Below are 22,870 nucleotides of genomic sequence, written 5' to 3' on the forward strand. Positions count from 1 at the left end.
TTGACTAGATGAATTATTTGTAGGAAGTTTTGGAGATGGTGCTGTGGGATGGTGGCTCTTTTTTGTGCTTGATGTTCCTTTGAATATACAAGACCTTTCAACTTTTTCGCATAGATATCAGTTGTTTCAATATTTTGATTTTGAGATGACCTTATCAGAGGCTGTTCAATATTTTCAATATTTAAATCATTTGTTTCCACACTTTCTTTATTTTTTGACCTATTTTCTTTTGAAACATGATCAAACCCCCAAGAAATACCATTATTTGAAAAAAACTCAAAAGTTAAATTATAATCAGAATTTAAATCAGAACCAGAATCAGTTGAGACATCTTAACTAGTGTTCTCCCCCTGAAGATGAAATTTGTCAAAGTATGATTGTCCTTCAAAAAAAGTGACATCCATAGAAATAAAAAGATTTATAACCTTTTTGATTTGCAGGTAGCCTACAAAAATACATTTATATGCTTTTGGATCAAGTTTTGAACGTTCGGGATCATAATTATGGACAAAAGCCACACTTCCAAATTTTTTTTAAAGAATGTTGCTAGTTAGCCGAGTTATGGGAAACATTCACTAAAAACTCTAATTGGTGTTTTAAAGTTCAAAATTCTTGTAGGCAATCTATTAATCAAGTAAATGACTGTTAAAACTGCTTCTCCCCAAAGATAATTTGAAATTTTAGTTGTAAAACTAAGAGCTCGAACAACCTCTAGGATATGTTTATATTTTCTCTCAGCCACCCCGTTTTGCTGAGGCGTGTTACTACAATAACTTTGGTGAATAATCCATTTTTCAGCAAAAAATTGTCCCAACACATTGAGTCTGAAATTGTGTTTGAACCATATTATAAAAATTTGTGAACACACTTTCAACATCAGATTTCTCTTTTAAAAGAAAGACCCAAGTAACTCTAGTATGATCATCAATAAAAAGGATAAACCAGCATTTTTCAGAAAATGTTGGCGCTCTAGAAGGACCCCAAACATTAATGTGAATCATGGTAAATGACTTGGACTGCTTATAAGGTTGCGATTGATAAACAGTTCGGTGATGTTTAGCTAATTCACAAAATTCATATCGGAAAAACAAAGGATTTTTATTCATGAATAACTTTAGGAACAAATACTTTAAATATTGAAAATTTGGATGTCCTAGCCGATAATGCCATAACATAATCATAGTGTCACTTGAAACAAAAATAGAATTGAAACAGGTTTGCAAGTCTTGCCTTCTAAAGGTTGACTCATCATTGAAGAGTAGAATCCACCATCCAATTTAGCACCCCCAATCATCTTTCCCGAGGTTAAATCTTGAAATTTACAATAGGAAGACTTAAAAATCACTCGACAATTATGATCAGAGGTTAACTTACTCACATATAAAATATTATATGACAAATGTGGAATATGTAAGATATTCTTAAGAACTAGAGAAGACGAAATAGGAATTGTTCCTTTCCGAGCAAGAGTGGCTAAGTAACCATCTGCAATTTTAACCTTTCGATTTCCTGCACAAGGTATATAAGAGGAAAAATTTGCAATCACCGGACATGTGATCGTGAGTAACTTTGAATCTAATATCCAAGTGCTATAGGATTTGGAACAAGCTATGGCTGCAATGAAAGAATTACCTGATTGTGCAAAAGAACAAGATAGGTTAGATTTTTCTAAAGTTTGGGACTTAAACATTTTATACAGGTGCTCTATCTGTTCCTTGATAAAAGGAAGAGATTCAGAAGAAGACTGCTGCCCCGGATTAGTATTGCTAGCTTGAAAAGCGCGTACATCTCCCCCTAACTTTGTGTTATCGCTGCTTGTTTTCTTCTTCGATTTCCCATGCAATTTCTAGTAAGTATCTTGAGTATGCCATGGTTTTCGATAATGATCATACCAGGGTTTCTGCTTTCCCCCTGAGTCTGTACCTCGAGTTACAAGAGCAGATCCATCAACATCTATTTTTGGTTCATCATTTTTCAGCATCACTTTTCGTCGTGCTTCTTCTCTATGCACTTCTGAAAAAACTTCTCTAATAGTTGGTAAAGGATTTTTTCCTAATATACGTCCACGAACCTCATCAAGATCTTTGTTTAAACCAGCCAAGAAAATAAATACTTGACCTCTTTTAATTTTCTTTTTGATCGAGCACTGTCATTAGGATTCTCCCATTGTTCATCTTCAAACATGTCCAATTCCTGCCAAACAGCCATCATATCATTATAGTAAGCTGTTACCTCTCGATTACCTTATTGCATTTTCCATATATGGGTGTTTAATTCAAATAACTACGAATGATTGTCCAAATCTGAATAGTTTCTCGAACTGCTTTCCAAACAACTCGATCAGTCTGCAAAAACATGAATGGTTTTCCAATAACCGAATCCATTGAGTTAATCAACCAGGTATTAACCATTGAATTTTCTGAGCGCCACTACCTGTATTTCGAATCGTCGGTTGCTGGTGGTTTTATCTCACCATTCAAGTATCCAAGTTTCCCTTTTCCGTCAATCACCAACCTCATGGACTGAAACCATTCAAGATAATTCTTGCCATTCAGCTTGTGAATGGTGATTTAAGAGAATTTTCAAGAGGAAAAGGTGGAAGTAACTGAGAAACTCCCCCTGATGGTGTCACGTCACTGCTAGCTTCTGAAGTGGCTGAACTAGAGCCAACCATGGCAGCCTTAAAATTCATGATCAAGCCCTAAGCTTTGATACCATGTAGAATTTTTATAGAGAAAGGAAAAAAGAATATTCTCTTTTTTTTTCATATATCAAACATAGGAAAAACACAACTTATGTAGACTAGTTAAAGGATAGAAAAAAAATTTAGATAAGAACTAATTTATCTTATCCCTAAACCTTAGAATGTTTATCCCTATCTCTAACAAACAAAAACTAATTAGTTATTCTAATTTATCAACAGTATCAATCATCTACTCCTAAAGTGTAACACACTCATATGCAGGTGCCACTCTTCTATTAGTTGTGGTCTATACACCAAATCTAGATAAGAAATTCTCTTGTTTAAATAATTAAATAAAATAAAAATTAATGAACCAACAAGTCTAACTCATCAAACACACTAAGTTTAAGTCAAACACATTGAGTTTGATTAAAACACACTGAGTTGAACCACAGAATCAAGACTTAAAAAAACCCACAAAATAAGAAATACCACATAAAAATCAGAACTTTTATTCATACTTAAGATCGTGATAATAAAAAGAAAGATGGGTACAGTCTTTATAGACGATAGATGGTGGTGGTATTATTGTTGCAACTAGCTATTGCGGGAGTAAAATTCAATCTTTCTTTCCTATAGACCATGATTAAATCGACCAACTAAGTGCGGTGAGGACATCTAAGGGAGATAATTACCTAAACTTGGGTGTATGTCCCTATCTATATACCAAACCGATAAATAATTGACACATATTCATTAGTTTTAAATGATAAAGTATGTGTCAATTATTTAATATTAAAGTATAAAATACTCATATATACATGTCACTCTTCTATTAGTTGTAGTGTATATACCAAGCCTAGACAAAAATTTTACTCTAACTATAAATGTAAGTTTATGAGTAAGGGTTACTGTATATGAGATAGTACGAAATCATAAGGTCTAAAACCCAATCCTTTTCATAGCCAAAGAGGTGGTTCGCGAGTAAGGGTTACAATTATGCTTTTTTTCATTGAATTATTGTAAGAAAGTGGTTCCGACTGTAGTTGTTGCTTGGAGAAATTATTGCTTGGAGGAATTACTTTTCTTGATCTGATGATCATCCTAGATGTCATTTTTCATTTCGCAGCGGCGCTGTAGACGACAATGCTTGTAGAGCCATGCATCATTGCTGAATCATTTACTAATCGTGGTGTCTCCATCAGCAGTGCTCATATGTTGGGTTCTTCATCTCCAGCAACATCACTTTGATGCATAATTTATGTTCCTTTTTTACTAAATTTTGTTGGTGATAGAATAATAGTTAACTTTAATTGTAGATTGCTAATTAAGTGATAAATTATTTGAGTTTGAGTTTATGTAATAGATGGATTTTACATATGGTATTATTGAGCTTTCTAATCAGAGTTGGAGAGTTAGTTCAAAGGAAATTTGATGGAAAAAATATTTGTTGATCCAATAAGGGAAAGAATTTGGTGACTCAGTATGTTTCTTAATAAGGAAGAAGAAACGACGAGTTTTATTCTTGCTGAGTCACCTAAATTATTCTTTTGAACTTTATTTAATTCCAGTACTAGTTAGCCGGAAAATTTGGTGAGAATCCATATTTGAAATGAAAGTTATACTTGAAAGAATTAATTAAATTTGTTAAAACTTTGAAATTTCATAATTTTTTAGATAATTAGGCCATACATAGAAAAATGAAGTTAAATTTAAGATTTTACTTGAATTGAAATATTTACTTAAAATCAGATTAAGCTTAGTGTGTCACAATCTGATTTGTAGGCTTGTGATTGACGCTAGAAAAAGGGTAGGCGTAAGGCCACCGAAACCATAGCAAACATGACTAAACAATAACTTAATTAAAACATAATTTTATTTAATGTATCAATATTTCATCCACACAATTACAATAGAATTTATAGGTTCATCAACAATAATAAAATTAATACATCATCAGGTTGTGCATCATGTAGAATAGAAATAATATGTCTGAATGTAAATACTGCGGAGTATCTAGAACTTTATATAATAGAAATATAAGAAAAATAATTATATTAAGCCCGAGGAAGGAAAGAGTCAGGCAACCAAAATGAGAGGAACTGCAGGTAACCTAATTATCACCCGAAAAATTTAATTTAAGACTGTCAGTCTCGAAAGTGAGTTAAAATTATATAATCCAAAACAAACACAATTATCAATATAAAGTAATTATTTAAATAAATATAAACTATTATGAAATAATTCAAATGCGTGTCATGTCATATTTTAGAAAATTTCAATTTAATAAATACAGGACTAGAACATTAGCAGAACCTCTATACTCTAATTCTATCAGCTAATCGACTCTCTTATTTCTGATAAGACTGACACCCAATAAGAAAAACTCGACCATAGTCCTTAAATCTAGTATGGTCACTTAATTACCAATATAACCGGTGTCTAGAGAGTGATGCTTGACCAGGATCATTTTCTCCGTTGAATCATAATTTTTGTAAGCCCAGAGAGCGATGCTCAACTAGGGCACATCACATAAATATTTTTCTGTTACATGTCTCTAATTTATACCGTTGCACATGCGGTCCTGATGCAATCAATCATGTGGCATGTTCTACTACCGTCTCGTCTCGTATTACAATACAATCTTAGCATCAATAATATTAAAATAACATGAATCACAAAAAATTATAGAATTACTCAACTTAATATTAAATGATAAAATATAATAGTACTGGTTTAAATGAAATTACAATTATATGCAATATTCATTGTAAATATAATAATAGTGATAAAAAATAGTGACAATTAAGATAATAATATATCAATAATAATAATAACGATGATAAAAAAAATAGTAACAATAATAATTAAATAACATTGCATTAAATAGTGACATGACACATGCATCGTTGATTATACGACTTTAACTCACAGTTTTGTTGAATTTCTTTTAACTGCTCTTACGTCTCCAGCGGAACTGGCTGAACCATCGGATTATCTATTGATAGAAATAATTCAATCAATAAAAAAAAAATTTATAAATAATCCTAGACCTAGACTTCTAGATTTTTACTGTGTAAGAATCCTGACTTAGAAATTCTACTGAAAATTCAATAGAACTCTCCTAAAATATGGATGTTTACCCTTTGTATAACGGGTCCAGAATCTGATAAAAACACTTCTAATATTCTTCAAATATTTTATAAGAGTTGGGTCACCCATATCTGTATCATTTTTCCAACTCCGCAACACAGCAAAGTTCACAACTAACAAATAACAATCCGACATTAATGTTTATTCACAATCCAAATCATAAATAATTTGTTGAAATTTTAACTTCATATTCATAGCTATAATTATTACAGAGCCAAATAATTTCTTTTTAATTTCACTAATTAATCTATAATATTTATAATTAATCTAAAAATTAATTTAACTAAATTAATTAATTATTTATAATTAATAATTAATGGTGATAATATTTTCTAAATTATCTAATTAATTTATCGAGTCCAAATAGATTTTTATCGAACTCCAATCTAAAGTTCTGCTTGTCCGAAAAATACCAAGGTCTAAAAGGTGGTACAATCAATAATGTCGGGATTCAGATCCAGAGGCGTCTACGCAAAGCTTGAGATGCGCGGAGTCTAAATGCATAAAAATTGCAGCCTAATTCTCACCGGACAATGCCAGATCGAGGTGGAGAAGAATTTGCTTCCGTGTGGCTTGGATGAGCCGGACGCAACTGTTGGATAGCGAGAAGGGATTATCCTAAGATTTTGAGAGGTGAGGTGTCCAAATCCAGCGTCAGTTTGGCTAGAAAATGTCTGCAAGAGGCTGAAAAAACAGGGACAACAAGTGGTGTCCTCCTTCTCTCTTGCTCCAACGATATTCCAATATGAAAATGAAGAGGAAAGGGTCATCAATGAGAAGAGAGGAAGGGAGGGGCAGTTGGTTGGTAATATGGACGGCAAAAATGGAAAAAAAAAATGATGGTGAGGGACTGTCATACGAGTGGAAGAAGAAGAAGGAGAAGGAGAAGGGAGGGGCTGATTGGAGATTTTTTTTAATTACTCTTTTAGCCCTCAACTAAGCCTAACTAGAGAAAAGTCCCACAATCAAAGTAGTTGTACATTTTCTCTCTTAATTTATTTGTATAAATACAAACATATATTCTTTTTATACTTATTTATTCATATGAGCCTATGCCCAAGCACTCATTGGAATAAAAACATAGCACATTTAATTAATTAAAATCAATTTAAACTAACTTTTAAATTACAAGGTAAAGTTATAAAATTAACAAATTCAAGTCAACATAATTATAAAATTTAGAATTTAGTAGCTATTAAGATAAATAGTTAGTAAAATAAGCTAATTAATTACTCAAATTTAATATCAAAAATACTTATCTACTAAAATGCTTGTAAAAGAAACTAATAAAATTAAAATCTAAAAATTTGAGTATTAAATGGTGATCAAATAATTTAAAATATTGAAAATAATAAATATAAAGTAAATTTTAGTTAACTTCTTCATTTAGAATTTAAAAACTATAATTAAATTAAAATCTAGTGCATGCATAGAAATGCCATTAAAGTTAATAATTAAAAGAATTTTATCTAATTTCATATTTAGTTTATTTATTTAGTATTTGTATATTTGTATCGAATTTGTATTTTTTTTATATTTTAAAATGAAAACGACTCTCTATTTTTCTTTAGAATAATTTTTTTTAATTTTTTTATTTATGATATTAGATTTATTAGTTGATTCATTCACATAATATCTCTAAATCTAATACAATAAAATAAAAAAAAAAGGTATCGTACAATCAGATCACTCAAAAAAATAATTTATTTTTATTTTTATTTTTTGTATAACTAGATTCTAAAACTAGTAATTCCAATTATTCTTTTCTTTTACAGATTTTACATTTTTTTTCCATATTCTATTAATATTAAAAACAAAAAAACATGTAGTTAAGTGTCATATGCTTTGATTTACTATAATTCACTCTAATTTCAAATGCAAACATCAAGCATAAAGTGGATGATTCAAAATTAACACATTTTTCTCTAAAGAGAAAAATCTAAAGATTAAACATACTTTTCTTTATTAATTAGATTTAGACAACCAAATATCTATTTTAGATAGCGATTTAGAAGTGTTAAGCAAAACTTAATGAATTCCTTTAACGGTCAATCTTTTGACGAACATCTTCTAGGAAAATATGACATGTCGTCTCGTACGCCATACGTGCATGAGAGTTTTCTAAAATAAATTATTCGAACGACACACCGTTTTCTTTTTATGCCGGCGGACCGACTGGGAAATTCAGTTTCAACTGAATGTTTACTCGACTGTAACTGTGAGCTTAACCACCTGAGCCCGTGTGCTCTTTGCCACCGATGTAACACAGAGAAGAACCACCATTCAATCTTCCAATAAACAAAGAAAATGAAAACTCTAACCTTTGCAAACCCAACCATCTACACAAACTCCAAATTCTCTCCTTCAATTTTCCTCTTATCACTTTCCCAACAGAACACAAAAGTCTTTGGCTTTTCCCTCAAAAAATCTCTCTACATTTTCAAAACCACAAAAACCTTCCCTGTCATCAAAGCATCAGCCACCACTAATGATAATTCACTCAATTACGGTGGTTGGGACGATTTTCGACTCGGTGGTGATTTGCCTAACTCGGGCGAATCAAGTCAGGTTCCTTATTTCTTAGTTTCTAGAGGAATTGATGACAGTAAAAAATATATCTTTGTGTTCTTCTTAGGGATTTTTTGCGCTTTTGCCATTTCTAGGGTTAGGGTTTCGTCAATTATTGTCTTTCCCGCTTCTGTTTTGATTTTTGCTATTGGGTTTTCACTTGGGTTTTTCCGTGGAGGGAATCTCATTGAGTTGAGTGCAAATGCAAGTAAGAAGAGAGCTAAAGACGAGATTTTTAGGGTTTGTAGTGAGAGATTGAGGAGTTTAGTGGGATTTTTTGATGGGTTTGATGTTAAAGTCAATGATTTGAAGAATTATATACAAAGAGTTATTGATACTAAAGAGATTGAATTGGGTGATTTGGAAAATTATATTAGTGTTATTGAATCATTACAAGCATCAGCGTTGAATTCTAGAAATGTTGTTGAGAGTACCATTGTTGGTGTAGGAAATTCCAGCAGTGTGTTAGCTGAGAACCAAAAATCATCTGTTAGAAAAAAGAAGGAAATTGGGGAAGTTGGGTTTGGGTTATTGCAGTTTGTTGGGGGTTTATTTGGAGAGAAATTAGTTGATTCAAAGCCTCCTAAAGTGAAAGATAAAGACAATGCTAAGCAAGGTTTAACAAATGATCAAAGTCAAGGGAACGACAAGGTTTTCGCCAATGATCAAACTCAAGTTAACAGCTCGACTCAACAGATTAGACTTAATATTGTTGATAATGATCAAGGAAATAACCCTTCCATGTTTTCTCAAGGTTTGACAAATAAGTCAGCTTTAGACTGGGATACTGAAAGAAGAATTAGAATAATGTCAGAAAATGCAAAAATGAACACAGGAGAAACAGGTGGGAACTGGAAAAGGTTTATTGACAGCCAAGAATATTCTTACCAAAGTAGCAGGTTGCAATTTGTGGATAATCAGCGTGTCTCCTGGACGATGAACAAAAATAATGAAACTGAGATGTGGAAATCCCGTGAAAATTGGCGTGACTCTGTGGATTTGAATTTTAGTTTCAAACATGCGGAAACAGAAGCTTCCTTTGTGCAAGAGCAGATGTTGAAGCAATCTAGTGGAGCTTACAAGCCTTCAAAGAACCGGAATGTGAATGAAGATAAAGGATATAGATCTCAATTCAGAGAAGAGGAGCCGAGTGATGATTCTCGTTTGCCTGATAATCAATCTGTAATGGAGGGTGAAGTTGGCTCCTCTTCTTCTTCAATGCTTGCAGATGATGTGGTGTTTGATAGATATCTTTCAGAGGCTAACAACCTTCTGAAACAAGCCAAGGAATGTATAAAGGGAAAACATGATGAAGAACATGCAGAAATCATACTGTACAAGTCTGCAAAGTTGCTTGCTAAAGCCCTAGCCATGAAGCCCATGAGTTTGTTGGCCGTCGGCCTATTGGGCAACACATATCTCCTTCATGGAGAACTAAAATTAAAGATAAGTCGTGAATTGAGAACCCTTCTTTCAAGAAAGTACCCCATATCAGTTGATAGTAGGGGTAATACACTCAAAGGCCTTGACGAGCAAGTACCAAATAAAGATAAAATTGCATCTGCTCTTATTCATGTATGTGAAGAATGTGAAGAACTGCTTGTGGAGGCAGGCAGAAAATATAGGCTGGCATTATCCATTGATGGGAATGATGTTAGAGCATTGTATAATTGGGGCCTTGCTCTCTCTTTTCGAGCACAATTGATTTCAGATATTGGACCAGTAAGTATTCACCATGAAATTTTCTGCATTTTTAGTAGTTATACAAGTATTGCATGATTAATGATGAAACCTTTGCTCAGCTAGTTTTGACCTTGGTTGTTTATCAGTAGACTTTGCTTAATTTGGCAGCTTATTCTAAGAAATTTAACATCTGATGTTGAAGCTTGCAAGTTTAATTTATATCTTATTGAATTTCAGGAAGCTGCTTTTGATGCTGACAAAGTGTTCTTAGCTGCAATTGATAAATTTGATGCCATGATGTCCAAAGGCAATGTTTATGCACCAGATGGTAAGAATAGTTTTCTTTTTTTTTCTTTTCATTCGCTAAAAGTTCTGCTTGAGATATTGATGTTATGACTCAAAGCTAAGTATCCTCTCAAAATGTGTTTTGGACTGCAAGAATAAATAATTCCTGTAGGCTTGATGATAAGTACTATTTTCATGCACTGCAGTAGTTAAGTGGTGAATAGGGTCAAAGAAAAATTTCTAAATTTTTGGCATTTGTCAATTGCAGCTCTATATAGATGGGGTGTAGTGCTGCAGCAAAGATCTCGTTTACGGCCTCGGAACAGTAAAGAGAAGGTGAAGTTGCTAATGCAAGCAAAACGACTATATGAAGATGCACTCAATATGGAGTTTGACAATCTCCAAGTAAGAGAAGCTATATCATCATGTGTAGCGGAACTAAATCACAGGCACTTCTAATGCTGTGAGGAAAGAGTACCACTTCAATACTCCCTCATTTGTATTTTCTAGTTCTTGTTCACTAGGATAAGCGAATAAAAGAGAAGGAAATGAGGCTTGTTGTGTACATGTTTGATCATAGAAGCCATCTTATTATTTACATATATTCAATGTATTACTAAACAGCTATTAAAAACTGAAAACCAATCAGTATCTGAATGTCCAGAAATTGTGCAAGTTGGAAGAACAGCATCTCCTCTAGAGATTTCATTTTTGTCATCATAGTATCTAAGTCATCGAACTTGTTGAGCAAGCTTGTTATTTCTCTGCTCTGTCGGAGATTTCTTGTGAAGTGACCTAAACTGTGAAAAGCCATACTGCTGGGTTCAGTGTGGGTGGCGTTACCACCTGTGAACCGTTGGTTAAATAGTTCAATACCAAGAATAGGATTTGAGATAGCTTTTAGTATTGTTTGATGGACTTGATAATTGGTGGAAACTGTTCCATGGTTTGTGTTTGAATAGCAGATGTAATATCGCCTGTTACATGATTGTTATTCAGGAATGATGGGAAGTCTAAGTCTTCCCAAAATCTTTAATCGTTTATCATTGTTTGATTTGTTTAGGCTTATAGCGCCATTAGGCAACGCTCTGAAACATAGATATGCAAAATGTTGACTTCTCCGGTTGGATTCGAAGTGCTGTTCGTTTCTAAGCCTCGTTTGTTTGTTTCTACCGATAGTAGAATTGCTGGCCCTCGGCCTCTGTCTGCACTCTAGCAGGGCGCTAAGAATAAGAATACTAATTGTGCCTACTGCTGAGAAATTTTTTTAGGTGAAATCAGTTCTCCCTCATTACTGTATTTCTGTTTAACACCCAATATGATGAAACGACAACTGTTACGATCATGTTTGGGTCAAAACCCTTTCAAAAAAGGTGCTTCAACACTGAAAATACAAAGGCTGCAGCTCAGTTGTATTCGGAAAACCTTGTAAATTATCAAGTTGCAATTTCTGAAGACGTAAGATCATCTCTTTGGAGGATTTCTTTTTCGAGGAAGTGCCTCGTCTCATTATAACATGAATGGTGCTATCAAGTTAGCTTCTCACTGTAATATGTAGATTGTATTGTGGAAAGTTCTGGCTCAAACGAACTTTCTTCAGGCTATCATAAAGAAAATGAAAACAGATACTAGACAAAGATTGCCAAATTCATTCCCCAACTTATATTTATAAAAGTCTTCAAAGACTTGTTTGTACCTTCTATTACAAGGGAATAAAGAGATCTTAAAATAACAACAATAGAGACTGAACTCAGTATATTCATAATCCTTCTATTACAGCCTTTTTAAACCTGGCACTTATCTCTCTAAACTTGTCACAGGAGAAGGTATAATTATGAACAGCCGCACAAGCTCCATAATACACAACGTGGACTCACATGATAATTACTTGAAACCTAACAACATTAATACAAAACAAAAAAGAAAAAGAAGAAGAAGAATACTTTGATGCATCGTTGGTTTTCAACATAGTTCTGGCATTTTTTATGTTTCTGGTGTGGTTTTGAGTTCCCTACATCATTGACTTCACACGTTCACGGAACACTTTCAACATCCCTGTGAAAGTAACAACTCCAACCAAAGTGCCATCTTCTTCAACAACCCAGACATAACTCGCGCGATGAGAAATTGCCTGAATCATTACTGCAACCAATGAGCTCCATGGAAAGCACACGATTGCATCTGTTCTCCTTGCCACTCTTGTTGAATGCCCACGAAAGCTTCCACTCTTGCCCAATCCAAACTCCTCATCCGATGATGATGAAAATGATGAAAAGGATGAGGATGATGATGAGATTCCTGATTCTTCTTCCATCAATTCCAGCACGATTTCTAAATTCCTTTCTTCTAATCTTTCCTTGACCAATCGTATCAAGTCCTCTGGCGGATCGCCACAATCTACATAAGCCATCAACTCCCCCGCAGAGAGTGTAGCGATTGCAGCAGCAACCAACTCATCACAAGAGTTCAATGTGTAAGGTGAAATCTCACCAATTAACTTGCCTTCTATATCAAGAATGGCAACAGACGTTTGCTTGACAAGGGATTGAGAGATTAATGGTAAGGCAGATGAGGCAGGCTCATCATAGCAGACAGCCAAGATGGATTCTGTGTCAATGATGTTGAGAGACTCAACGGTGTGGTTAGGAATGGGAGAGAAGAGACCAATGCAGTTAAGAAGGTAGCGAATTATGTCTTCCTGAGTTAGCCAGCAGTACTCGCGATTGTTGTGGAGGGTAGAGTAAGATGATGTTCTGTGTATGAGCTTTTTTCTTGTAAAGGGACTGTGAACTGGTATCACAAGGTTCTGTGCACCTTCAAGAATGAGATCTATAGCCTCCAACAAGCTGAAAAAAGATAAGAGAAAGCAATCAGATATGATTCAAAAGAAATAGACAGAATTAGGATAAAATTAAGATGGAATATTACAGAAACATACACATTTCAGATCTGGGCATAATTAATGGTCTGCTAATGGTCTATTCATTAAATTTTACAGTCTTTGTAATAATTATGAAGATAATCAGTTCATATACTAACTATTTCTTTTCTCCATGTGCAATTAACTTTTGATGTAAGAAGCAGTTATTCTTTGCTCTGCATTTAATTATCCTCAAGTATCATTAATTAAGCAATTAAAATTATAGCTACAAAAGTCTGGAAATGTTTATGTGCCATAAGAAGTCTGCAAACATTGATGAATACACAATCCAAGAATTGGAAAAAAAAAAATCCACAAGTTGGTCTAAATCCTAAAAGAATTTAAATCCGTTTCATTCCCACTAAATTAGGCAACCTAAAGCACAAAAATTTCATTAGCATATTCCGATTCTAAGCAAACAAACACAAATAACAAAATTCTCAAACAAAAACATCAATGGGGCATTGTCTAGAATAAAACAAATGCAAGAAATCAGCTGAATCAAATTAAATTCTTCCAAAACGTGTGACCTATCACAAAGTTTCATTTCGTTCAAAATGCTTTCTAAACTGAAAAAACCGAATTCTACAACAATAATAAACATGAGGATTAACAAAATAGAATTCGATGGAGTTAAATTCTTGTTCTCTTTCTTGGACTTTCTAAAACCCTAAGAAAAATAAATCAAATTTAAATCTTAACCCAAGAATTATAAATCAGAAAAAAAAATATATAACGTGACAAACCTTGCGTGAGGCTCCAAAGGTCTAACAAGACCATAAACTTTCGAAACAAGAACAGAAGAGAGAGGTTCTTGAAGAGCGCGTGGAAGATTTTTCAAATTCTCTTCTTTACACAAGAAAGAAATGATATCCACCATACAAATTTTACCAATGCAGCGACATTCATTACTATTATTGTTATTATTAATATAATTCTTCTTATTATTATGATCACAGCTCCATACACTCAAATACGGGTCGTCGGATCTTTTTAGACCCGATAAAGCTTCAGCAACGGTTGCGGATACAGAAAGAGACCTAAGTGCAGGTTTTCCAAGGCATAGGTCAGATACCTCGCGAGCTAAGAGACTAACTGCCATGCACAGAGGGAAAAATAAAGGAGAAATGTTAGAGAACAGAGAAAAAGAAGAATGTATGGGTCAGAGGTTTTTCTTTTTGGAGGCGGTGGAGACGGCGGAGACCGTTGGGGAACTTACGAGGGACAAGAGACTCGATTTTTTGCGTGTATATTTATAGACCGGAGCTTTTACCGGTATACCCGGTCATTACAGCGGGGTTACCTTTGATTTTCTAATACTTTCTTCTTCGTTTTTTTAACTTAGGTGGGTCCGCTAATAAATATTTGTTTTATACTATTTTCTTATTATTAATGTTTTAAAAAAAAACTACTGATACACTAATCCAAAACTGCTTTGCTAACACACGGTTTTCTATTTTTTTTTTTTTTTCTATAAATTGATAATTGTCTCAACCCCCGATTTTAATATTAGAGTGAAAGTTTTCAATATTTTTAAAAAAAATTTATGCTCATATTTAAAGAAAGAGTTTTATGAGAGTGTTTTTGTTATCATAAAAGAGAAGTAATTAATGAAATATTTATTTGTTTGTTTTTGCAACAATCAATATTCTTTCAGTAACTTGCATTAAAGAGTGATGCCAAGTCTTAATTTCGAGTTCTTTCAAGAATAAAAGCAAAGTTTGAACATGTTGAAATTCATTAGTATGTATATAATTGATTAATGTATATTTAATTCAGTTATGCTAAAGCCAAATTAAAAATTATTAAGACCATAATAAATAATTATTAGTTTCGTATATACCTTATCTATTCATATAATAAAATACATTTTCAAATACAAATACTAAATTAGTAATTATTATCATCAAGGAAGGTAGTCTAGTAGTTAAAAGTAATTCACCCATATAAATTTTAGAGATAATTTTCAAAATATTTGTTTTTTTCTTTACACCAATATGAGGGATTAGAGATTTGTTTTTCTTCTTCTGTTTCAATGATTAATAATTAGGGTGGCAATTAAAGTGTGATCAGCACATGGAGCGTCCCCACGTGTATTGTATAATATAATGATGCTTTTGTTTTGTTGTTGGGATGTGTTTCTGCAAAATACAGAGCTTACCTGCGGTTTAAAAATTCAACAGATTCGTATTTTTAAAAAAAAAAAAAAATTAAACTAAAATGTTTTCTATATTTATCATCCATCAAAATCAATGGAAGACAGCTACTTCTTATTATCTATGAGATGAATTATTGAGTCCTGAATTAAATGATTTAAAAGAAAAAAGAAAAAGGAATGGTACACTTGTACGGTCTGGTATGATTATTGAAATGTTGGTGTGATTTTCTGGTGCTCGGATATTTTGGTGATTTAATAATATTCTAAATATTAATTAAACTTTGTTTAATGTATTTACAATTTTTTATTTAAATCTAAAATTAGTATAATTAGTACAAAATGACTTTCTCAACAATTTTACTAAAAAAATTTCAAATTTAAAAATTTAATTAAACTAAAAGATTTTATTTTTTTAGATTTTAATCTTTTTCTCTCTAAATATACACTAATTATCCTCGTGAACCTTTTTCATTTTAACTATGAAATATTAATTTAAAAGAACTTGCTATTTTACAGAGAAACAAACAACATTTCATTTTTTAATTTCTTAATTAAATGTTAATAATGAAGTACTCTTCATGATTACTTTGTTTAGGTGGTTGTTTAATTTGCTTAGAAACTAATTAGGTAATCTTATAGTAAAAATTCATATTTCAAAACCATCCATTTTTTTTTTTTTTTGGTAAAATGAAGAGGGCAAGAGCCCAAAAGAAAAAACAAAAAGAATTAATAGCATCACTCAACAACACAGGAATAGGTCAATTGGGGGCAATCAGAACTTGCACTTCTAAGGTTGTATCACGGGCTGCATAAGCAAGCCAATTAGCTTCTCTCAACACATGAGCATAGCTAACATCCTATGATCTAGAAATTAGGGTCTTAATTTAAGCCAGTAAAGAGCCATTGTTTCCCATCAAAGAAAGATCATCAGAGATAATTCTAACTACTTCCAAGGAGTCAAGCTCCAGGTCAACTCTCCTGAAGCCTTTTTCTCAGGCCAAAGAGCCTAACTCATCCCTGATTAGACCACCTACAGAAGCATGCCCATTATGCATAATCACAAAGCCATCAACATTCAATTTCTCTTTGCCACTATTCGGCGGAAGCCACTCCACCAAACCCATAGTTCGCAACGGACGTTGTATAGGAAGGTGCTTAGGACTTTCCTCACTAGCGAGGATCTCGAGACAACGACTTCTGATGCAACTGATAGGATCACCTTCAATAGCCGCTTCCTTACTGGAAATATGAGAGTAGCTTCCGCAAATAGGAGAAGGTCATCTGCAAAAAATAAATGAGTCAAACTAGGGCTACCACGATTAATGTGGACAGGACTCCAATTACCATCCTGCATGAAACGATCAATAATATGAGCTAGACGCTCCATACAAGGACAAGAGACAACGGGTCTCCTTGGCGAACGCCCCTAGATGGTTGAAAATTCTCATTTGCTTCACCATTCCACAAGACACGCATGTTAAGAGTTGTAATGTTGGTCATAATTCTATTAATTAACATATTAGGGAGGTTCGCCAATGCTAAAGTATCCTTAATAAAGCTCCATCACAGCTAGTTATAGGCCTTCTCAAGGTCGACTTTGATGATCATACATCCTTTTTTAGAAGACATTCTCCTCATAGAATTGAATGCTTCCTACACAACAATTACATTATCAGTAATTTGTCTACCTGGCACAAAATTGCATTGAATTTGAGCAACAAGAGAATTCATAAGCAGCTTCAAACAGTTAGCAATAACATTAGTTATGAATTTATAAGATACATTACATAAACCAATCAATCTCATTTGAGACAGATTCTCAGGGGAAGAAACTTTCGGAATAGGCAGAATGAGAGTCTCATTTAGGCTAGAATTGAGGCTTCCTGATCTAAAAAAATTACATACCATATTGTGAAGGGAATTTGCCACTGTGCTCCACTGAGTTTGATAAAAAATAGGTTGAAGCCCATCCGGACCAGGAGCCTTATAGGCCCCCATGTCGAAAAAAGCTCTCCGAGTTTCTTCCAAAGTCACTTCCTCTAAAAGATGGAGTTGTTAATCAAAGAGAATGAGTGGGAAATGCATCTCAGGAAGTCCATAAAGCATTGAACCGCCTTCTTCCATATAAAGCCTATTGTAAAAACAGACAGCCATAGATTTAAGAAGATTAGCATCATGGATCCAAATACGAAAATCTTTTTTAAAGCCTCAACATGATTACGACGCCTCTGATAAATGGTAGAATTGTGGAAGTAATGTGTGTTACGGTCGCCAAAAAGAAGCCATTTGTTTCTGGATTTTTGGAACCAAATTAATTCTTCTTGAAGCAAATTTTCCTCAAACTCCTTAGAAAGGATGAGCCGAAGCTCATGAAGATTCTTGAAGTCATTAGTCCCTAAAGCTCTATCGATGCCAGCAATTCTAGCAATAAGCTTTTTCTTTCTAATAAACACATTACTAAAAATGTTCTTATTTCACTCTTGGACTTTAGCAATAAAATTACTAGTATTCTGAGACAAGTCCATGTGAGAAGACCAATTATTTTTAACAAAGTTTGTAAAACTAGCATGGGTAAGTGAGGCCATTTGAAATCGGAAAGGCTTTCTATTAACTAGGGGAGAGTGAGCACCAAATAGAGATAGCAATAGGGGGCAATGGTCAAATTTGATGCAGGGGAAGTGATGCACAACAGCCTCATGGAATTTAACTCTCCAAGATAAAGAAGAAACCACTTGATCAATATGTTCCTTGACTCTACTGCATTGCCAAGTAAACTGAGTGCCAACAAACCTAAGATCCTACAACTAGCAATCATCTAAACATCGGCGAAATTCAAGGCATTTCACAAGCGAGGGGGGAGTACCCTCTATTTTCTCATTCAAATTCAAATAATCGTTAAAATCCCCAATCAAAACCCATGGCTCACTAATTCTTGTAGCAATTCGACAGATGTTATCCCAAAGAAGCGTTCTAGCAATAGGAGTAGGATTACCATACACAGGAGTACAAACATTTAAAGAAGACCCCTCACCTCAACTGAAGTGCACAAATTGAGAACTAAATTCTAAAATTTGCAATCGGACCATATTCTTGTTCCACATCACCTAGATTCGATCGGAGAAGCCACAAGCCTTTTCTCTAAAGGAATTAGAGAACTCCAACTTTCTAATCACATGTAATGCTTTATCACCACTAATTCTTAATGCTTTATCACCACTAATTCTTGACTCGAGAATAATACAAATCAAAGGATTATACTGATGAATAAATTCGCTTATAACAACTAAGAATTTTTTATTTTCAGCTCCTTGGCAGTTCCAAGCGAACACAAATATGAATAATGGGGAAAGTAAGAGCCCGTCACAACCAGCATAATTAAGCTAAACATCTTCATCATTAAAGCCTAATGGAGAAATCTGATCTCCACTAACAACAACATGAGCCTCCTTCATTGAGATCTTTTGCTTTCGAGGCGCACCCCTCTCGTCATCTGAGGGTTTAGATTTCTCATTCGCAGAAATAATCCTACCCCTCTTCTTATTCGGATGAGGAGGTTTTCTAGAGCTAAAAATAACTAACGGGTCATTAGACACTACAAAGGTGTTAGGGCGACCGTTAGTGTTTCTAAAGGACACAAAGGTGCCAAAAACAAAAGGGTTATGGGCCTTACTAGAAGAAGCAGCCTGATGAGATTTGGACATGATGGTTGTGGGCTTAGGAGTAATGCCGAATGGATTAGGTAGAGAAGAGGGCTTGATTTTTAGGCTTAGGTGATCCTGCTTATGTCCAATTGGACTTACAAGGGAAGCTGTCTTTGAATGAGGCGTTTTCTTTTTACCTTTTGTAGAGACGTAAGAGAAGGGGTTCTCATTTAACTTAATTATTAACTTAGAGGGCCCTGATTTCATGGCATAGTTCTCATTTGATGCATTCGTTAACTTAGGAGGCACTGATTTTGTGTGAGAATCCTCCTCCACAATTAGCAGCTCAAAACGCGATCTGAACTCCTTCCTATTTTTAGAAGTTGAAGAATCTTCCCTAGAAGTTTTCTTAACAGTAGCTCATCGGATCCTATGAACGGCATGAATCCAAGGTCCATATTTCGTCCTTGTGTTGCCGGAGCTAAAAGAACTCACTATGGGGTTGTCAATATTCCTAGCGTTAGGAGCAAAGCAGTTGTTATCGGCAACAACTCTCTTCATTGGGCACAAGGTCTGAGCACGACTAACCCTCCCATATTTAAAGCAAACTTGCGGCAGTCCCTCATACTCCACTTTATAAGTGAAGCCATCTGAGTGCAGTTTCAACACTAATGGTTTGAGCAAGTTGATTTCCATCGCCACCCTATAGAATTTACCTCAATTTGCTAGTTGTGTGTTCATGTCAACCTTAATACTCTTGCCAATAACATTACCAATAGCCTTTAGGACACGTTGGTGGTAATATTAAACTGGCATCCCTAGAAAATGAACCCAAGCAACTACTGAGGAAAGTTATGCGACCGAGGAGCGAAATTTTGGTGTCCACTGTTGAACAGTTAGATAATGACCTAAGATTGTCCAAGAGCCATCCAACATTGCATGTTTTAAATCTGCTTTTTTTTAGAGAGTTTGATGATATAGTATCCATTTTCTAAATCAATAACCTTGTGGTGACCTTGAGTCGCCATAGAGAATTCATCTCAGTACTCAGTATTCGGTACCCTAGAGATTTCCCCTATAATTTCACTACCACTGAGTTTTTTTAAGGCTGCTTTAAGCGATTTCTGAAATCAACCGAGAGAACGACAACAGTTTCCATTCCATTCTTGATGATTTTGGCATCACCCTCATCAACCTTAATATCATAGCTAGAGTCAATGATTCCATCCTTAACTTCGCTTACAAGATAGTCCCTATAGGACACCCTACAACTGCCTCCTCAACTACGTCTGAAATAATAGTATCGTGAAGAGATTCATTCGTATCCATATCCACCATCTCTGGCTTATCTCTTTACCTTAACTTTCATCATGGACTTGTCTTGTTCAGTTAACGACGGGACAACTTCTCTTTGAAAGAGAGTAGTCATCAGAAAATACTTTTTTTTTTTTTTAGTTGGAAACTTTTCCAGTATTTTTAAATCTCATCCATTTTGCAATTGATAAACAAAACAAATTAAAGGCAGGGTTAAATGGAAAGAAGTTTCTAATAAAATCAAAATTTGAATTATGAGCCACTAATTTGAGTCAATTCGGTAGGCGTATAGAAGACTACAAATTCTTTCTTCAATGGCTATTTCCAATTGGTACAAGTTTCTGTTTGTATTTATGTATAAATCTTTAAAATGCAGGGTGCCAAGATAACACAATGCAAAAAGTCCAACCAAGTCTGAATCAAAATTCCTGCTCCGAATATCCTATGTCCTCGCAAGAGATATTTTCAAGCTTCACATGGTCCATATTTTAATGGTGGAATCCAGAAATTCTTGTCAGTGCCCAAAGGCAAATACTTTTAACAAATCAGTAGCACTAGGACAAATTTAGATTTTATATATATTATATAAAATTAATTTTTTAAAAAATTATTAAAGGAAATATATGCATCATCATATTACATTTTTCTTTTATACAAGGAGAATGAACTGTATTACCTTTGTTACGTTTTTTTTCCCTTATTTATTGGGTTAGACTATATTTAAGAATCACTATTGTTTTTGTCAATAAATTTTTTTCTTTTTTATGAATAATGGTATATTATTAATTATTTATAATCAGTCATAACAGAACTATTTTCTAAATTCATCCCTCCTATAAATTCAAAAATGTTATAAGGAAGTTAATTTTTTAAAGTTGGTTAGACGAAACTCTTTTTTCAACCAAATCTCTTTTTATAATGAAAAAATAAAAAGGTTTGATAACGTCACATTAGTAAATGAAACTCGTAATAATCGTATATCTACAAACAATTCTAGAAGAAATCACATACCTTAAATTAAATTCTTCCTGTTTTATTAAAAGAAAAAACGAAAAAAAGAAAATGAATTTCAGAGTGCCTTTTGACATTAAGAAATATACGTTTCTATGACTGAATATATTTTGTAACGTAACACTTTCTGTTTTCAATTGAAATTTGAATTTATACAATACAAATAATAAATTTATTTATTTGGTATAAGTTGAGTACGGATTTAATAAGATGACCACAAGATGCTTTTATAACAACATCTCAACAAACTTTAGCCGCAAATTGCTCAACTTTTATGGAAGAGCAATTCCATATAGTTTCTTAACTTAATATTTTAATTGATTTAATAAATTTTTAAATTCTATTTTTATAATATTTTTAATTTTCAATTTAATATTATTTTAACATGAATTAAAATCTTTTATGATCCAACACGATTTCTAATATTCTATTTTAAATTAATTTATATTTAAATTTAATACATCAGCTGCTTTCTGTACTTAGCACGATCGATTCATCGATGTACTTATTTTTTTCAAAAGAATTATTATTTAGCTACTTCAATTTGTGTAACTTATAGCTTATAACCATAAACAAAAGATTATTTTTGCTTATATAGACAAGTGATTCATCGCTTTCTTTCGCCTCTTTAGAATTTTCTTCATTCATTTATATCATTTTGAATCAGAAAAAGTAACAATAAAAGTTAAATGTAATATAGAAAGAATCATAATTCTTCAACGTTGAACTCATCAATGCCACAAATCATCATTTAAGGTAGAGTTAGAATGTGTGGATGTTGTTTATGAAAAGAGGGGAGATCCATCGGTTTAATGAAAGTATTGGGAGCAATCGGTAAAATTCACAGCAAAACATAATTATTATTGCCAGATTAATAAATTGAAAACAACAAACTGTAAAAAGATAGACTGGAATAATTATAAAAAGATACTATGTGATTTTATTAGACTTAATTGTTAAAAATTATTTATTATCAAATCTAACGTGTATTGTTCAAATTTTTAATTCTAATATTAATTTTGATTTTAATTTTTAATGAAATTATTAATAAAATTTCTTAATGTAGTATGAATTTTGGCAATAATAATAAAAAGAATGAATTAAGTCAGCACCTTCACTATTAAAATATTATCGTTTAAACACGTAAGATTAATGAAACTCTAAAATTAGAAAAATAAATTAATTTATATACTTAAATGATAATATTTTGGTAATGGAATGAATCAACTACTCTAATATTAGTTCTTTTCTGTTGTTACTGGATTTCACGCCCAGCTAGCAGATTTGACAAATAATTTCATTAAATACTAAAATTGAAATCAATACTAAAATATAGTGTTGAAATTAAAAATTTAAAAATTATATGCAACTTGATAATAATGACTTATTGGAGTGAATGTGACTGAATATTATAAATCTAGATTTTTTAATGAGATATATACTTTTTATCTTAA

General features: G+C 33.1%; 2 protein-coding genes and 1 long non-coding RNA gene across 4 annotated transcripts; 1 reads left to right on the forward strand and 2 right to left on the reverse strand.

Annotated features, from left to right (window-relative positions):
- Positions 1-7,920: 7,920 nt before the first annotated feature.
- Positions 7,921-11,089, forward strand: LOC8279482. Its single transcript, XM_002518995.4, has 3 exons — positions 7,921-10,126; positions 10,325-10,415; positions 10,641-11,089. The coding sequence occupies exons 1-3, from the start codon at positions 8,144-8,146 to the stop codon at positions 10,829-10,831; spliced, it is 2,265 nt and encodes a 754-aa protein (XP_002519041.1). The 5' UTR covers positions 7,921-8,143; the 3' UTR covers positions 10,832-11,089.
- Positions 11,090-12,011: 922 nt separating this feature from the next.
- On the reverse strand, positions 12,012-14,526 carry LOC8279481 (CBS domain-containing protein CBSX5). Its single transcript, XM_002518994.4, has 2 exons — positions 14,039-14,526; positions 12,012-13,218 (listed from the first exon to the last, which is right to left on the reverse strand). The coding sequence occupies exons 1-2, from the start codon at positions 14,392-14,394 to the stop codon at positions 12,384-12,386; spliced, it is 1,191 nt and encodes a 396-aa protein (XP_002519040.1). The 5' UTR covers positions 14,395-14,526; the 3' UTR covers positions 12,012-12,383.
- A 1,631-nt stretch (positions 14,527-16,157) lies between these two features.
- Positions 16,158-19,035, reverse strand: LOC112534831. Of its 2 annotated transcripts, none has more exons than XR_007216022.1 (2): positions 17,356-19,035; positions 16,158-16,731 (listed from the first exon to the last, which is right to left on the reverse strand). It is a non-coding gene; the product is annotated as an uncharacterized LOC112534831 (long non-coding RNA). The 2 variants fall into 2 exon arrangements; XR_003079082.1 differs by having other exon boundaries at positions 16,158-17,103.
- Positions 19,036-22,870: the final 3,835 nt, after the last annotated feature.

The sequence above is a fragment of the Ricinus communis genome, chromosome 5 (genome assembly GCF_019578655.1).
Source record: "Ricinus communis isolate WT05 ecotype wild-type chromosome 5, ASM1957865v1, whole genome shotgun sequence".
Taxonomy (NCBI): domain Eukaryota; kingdom Viridiplantae; phylum Streptophyta; class Magnoliopsida; order Malpighiales; family Euphorbiaceae; genus Ricinus; species Ricinus communis.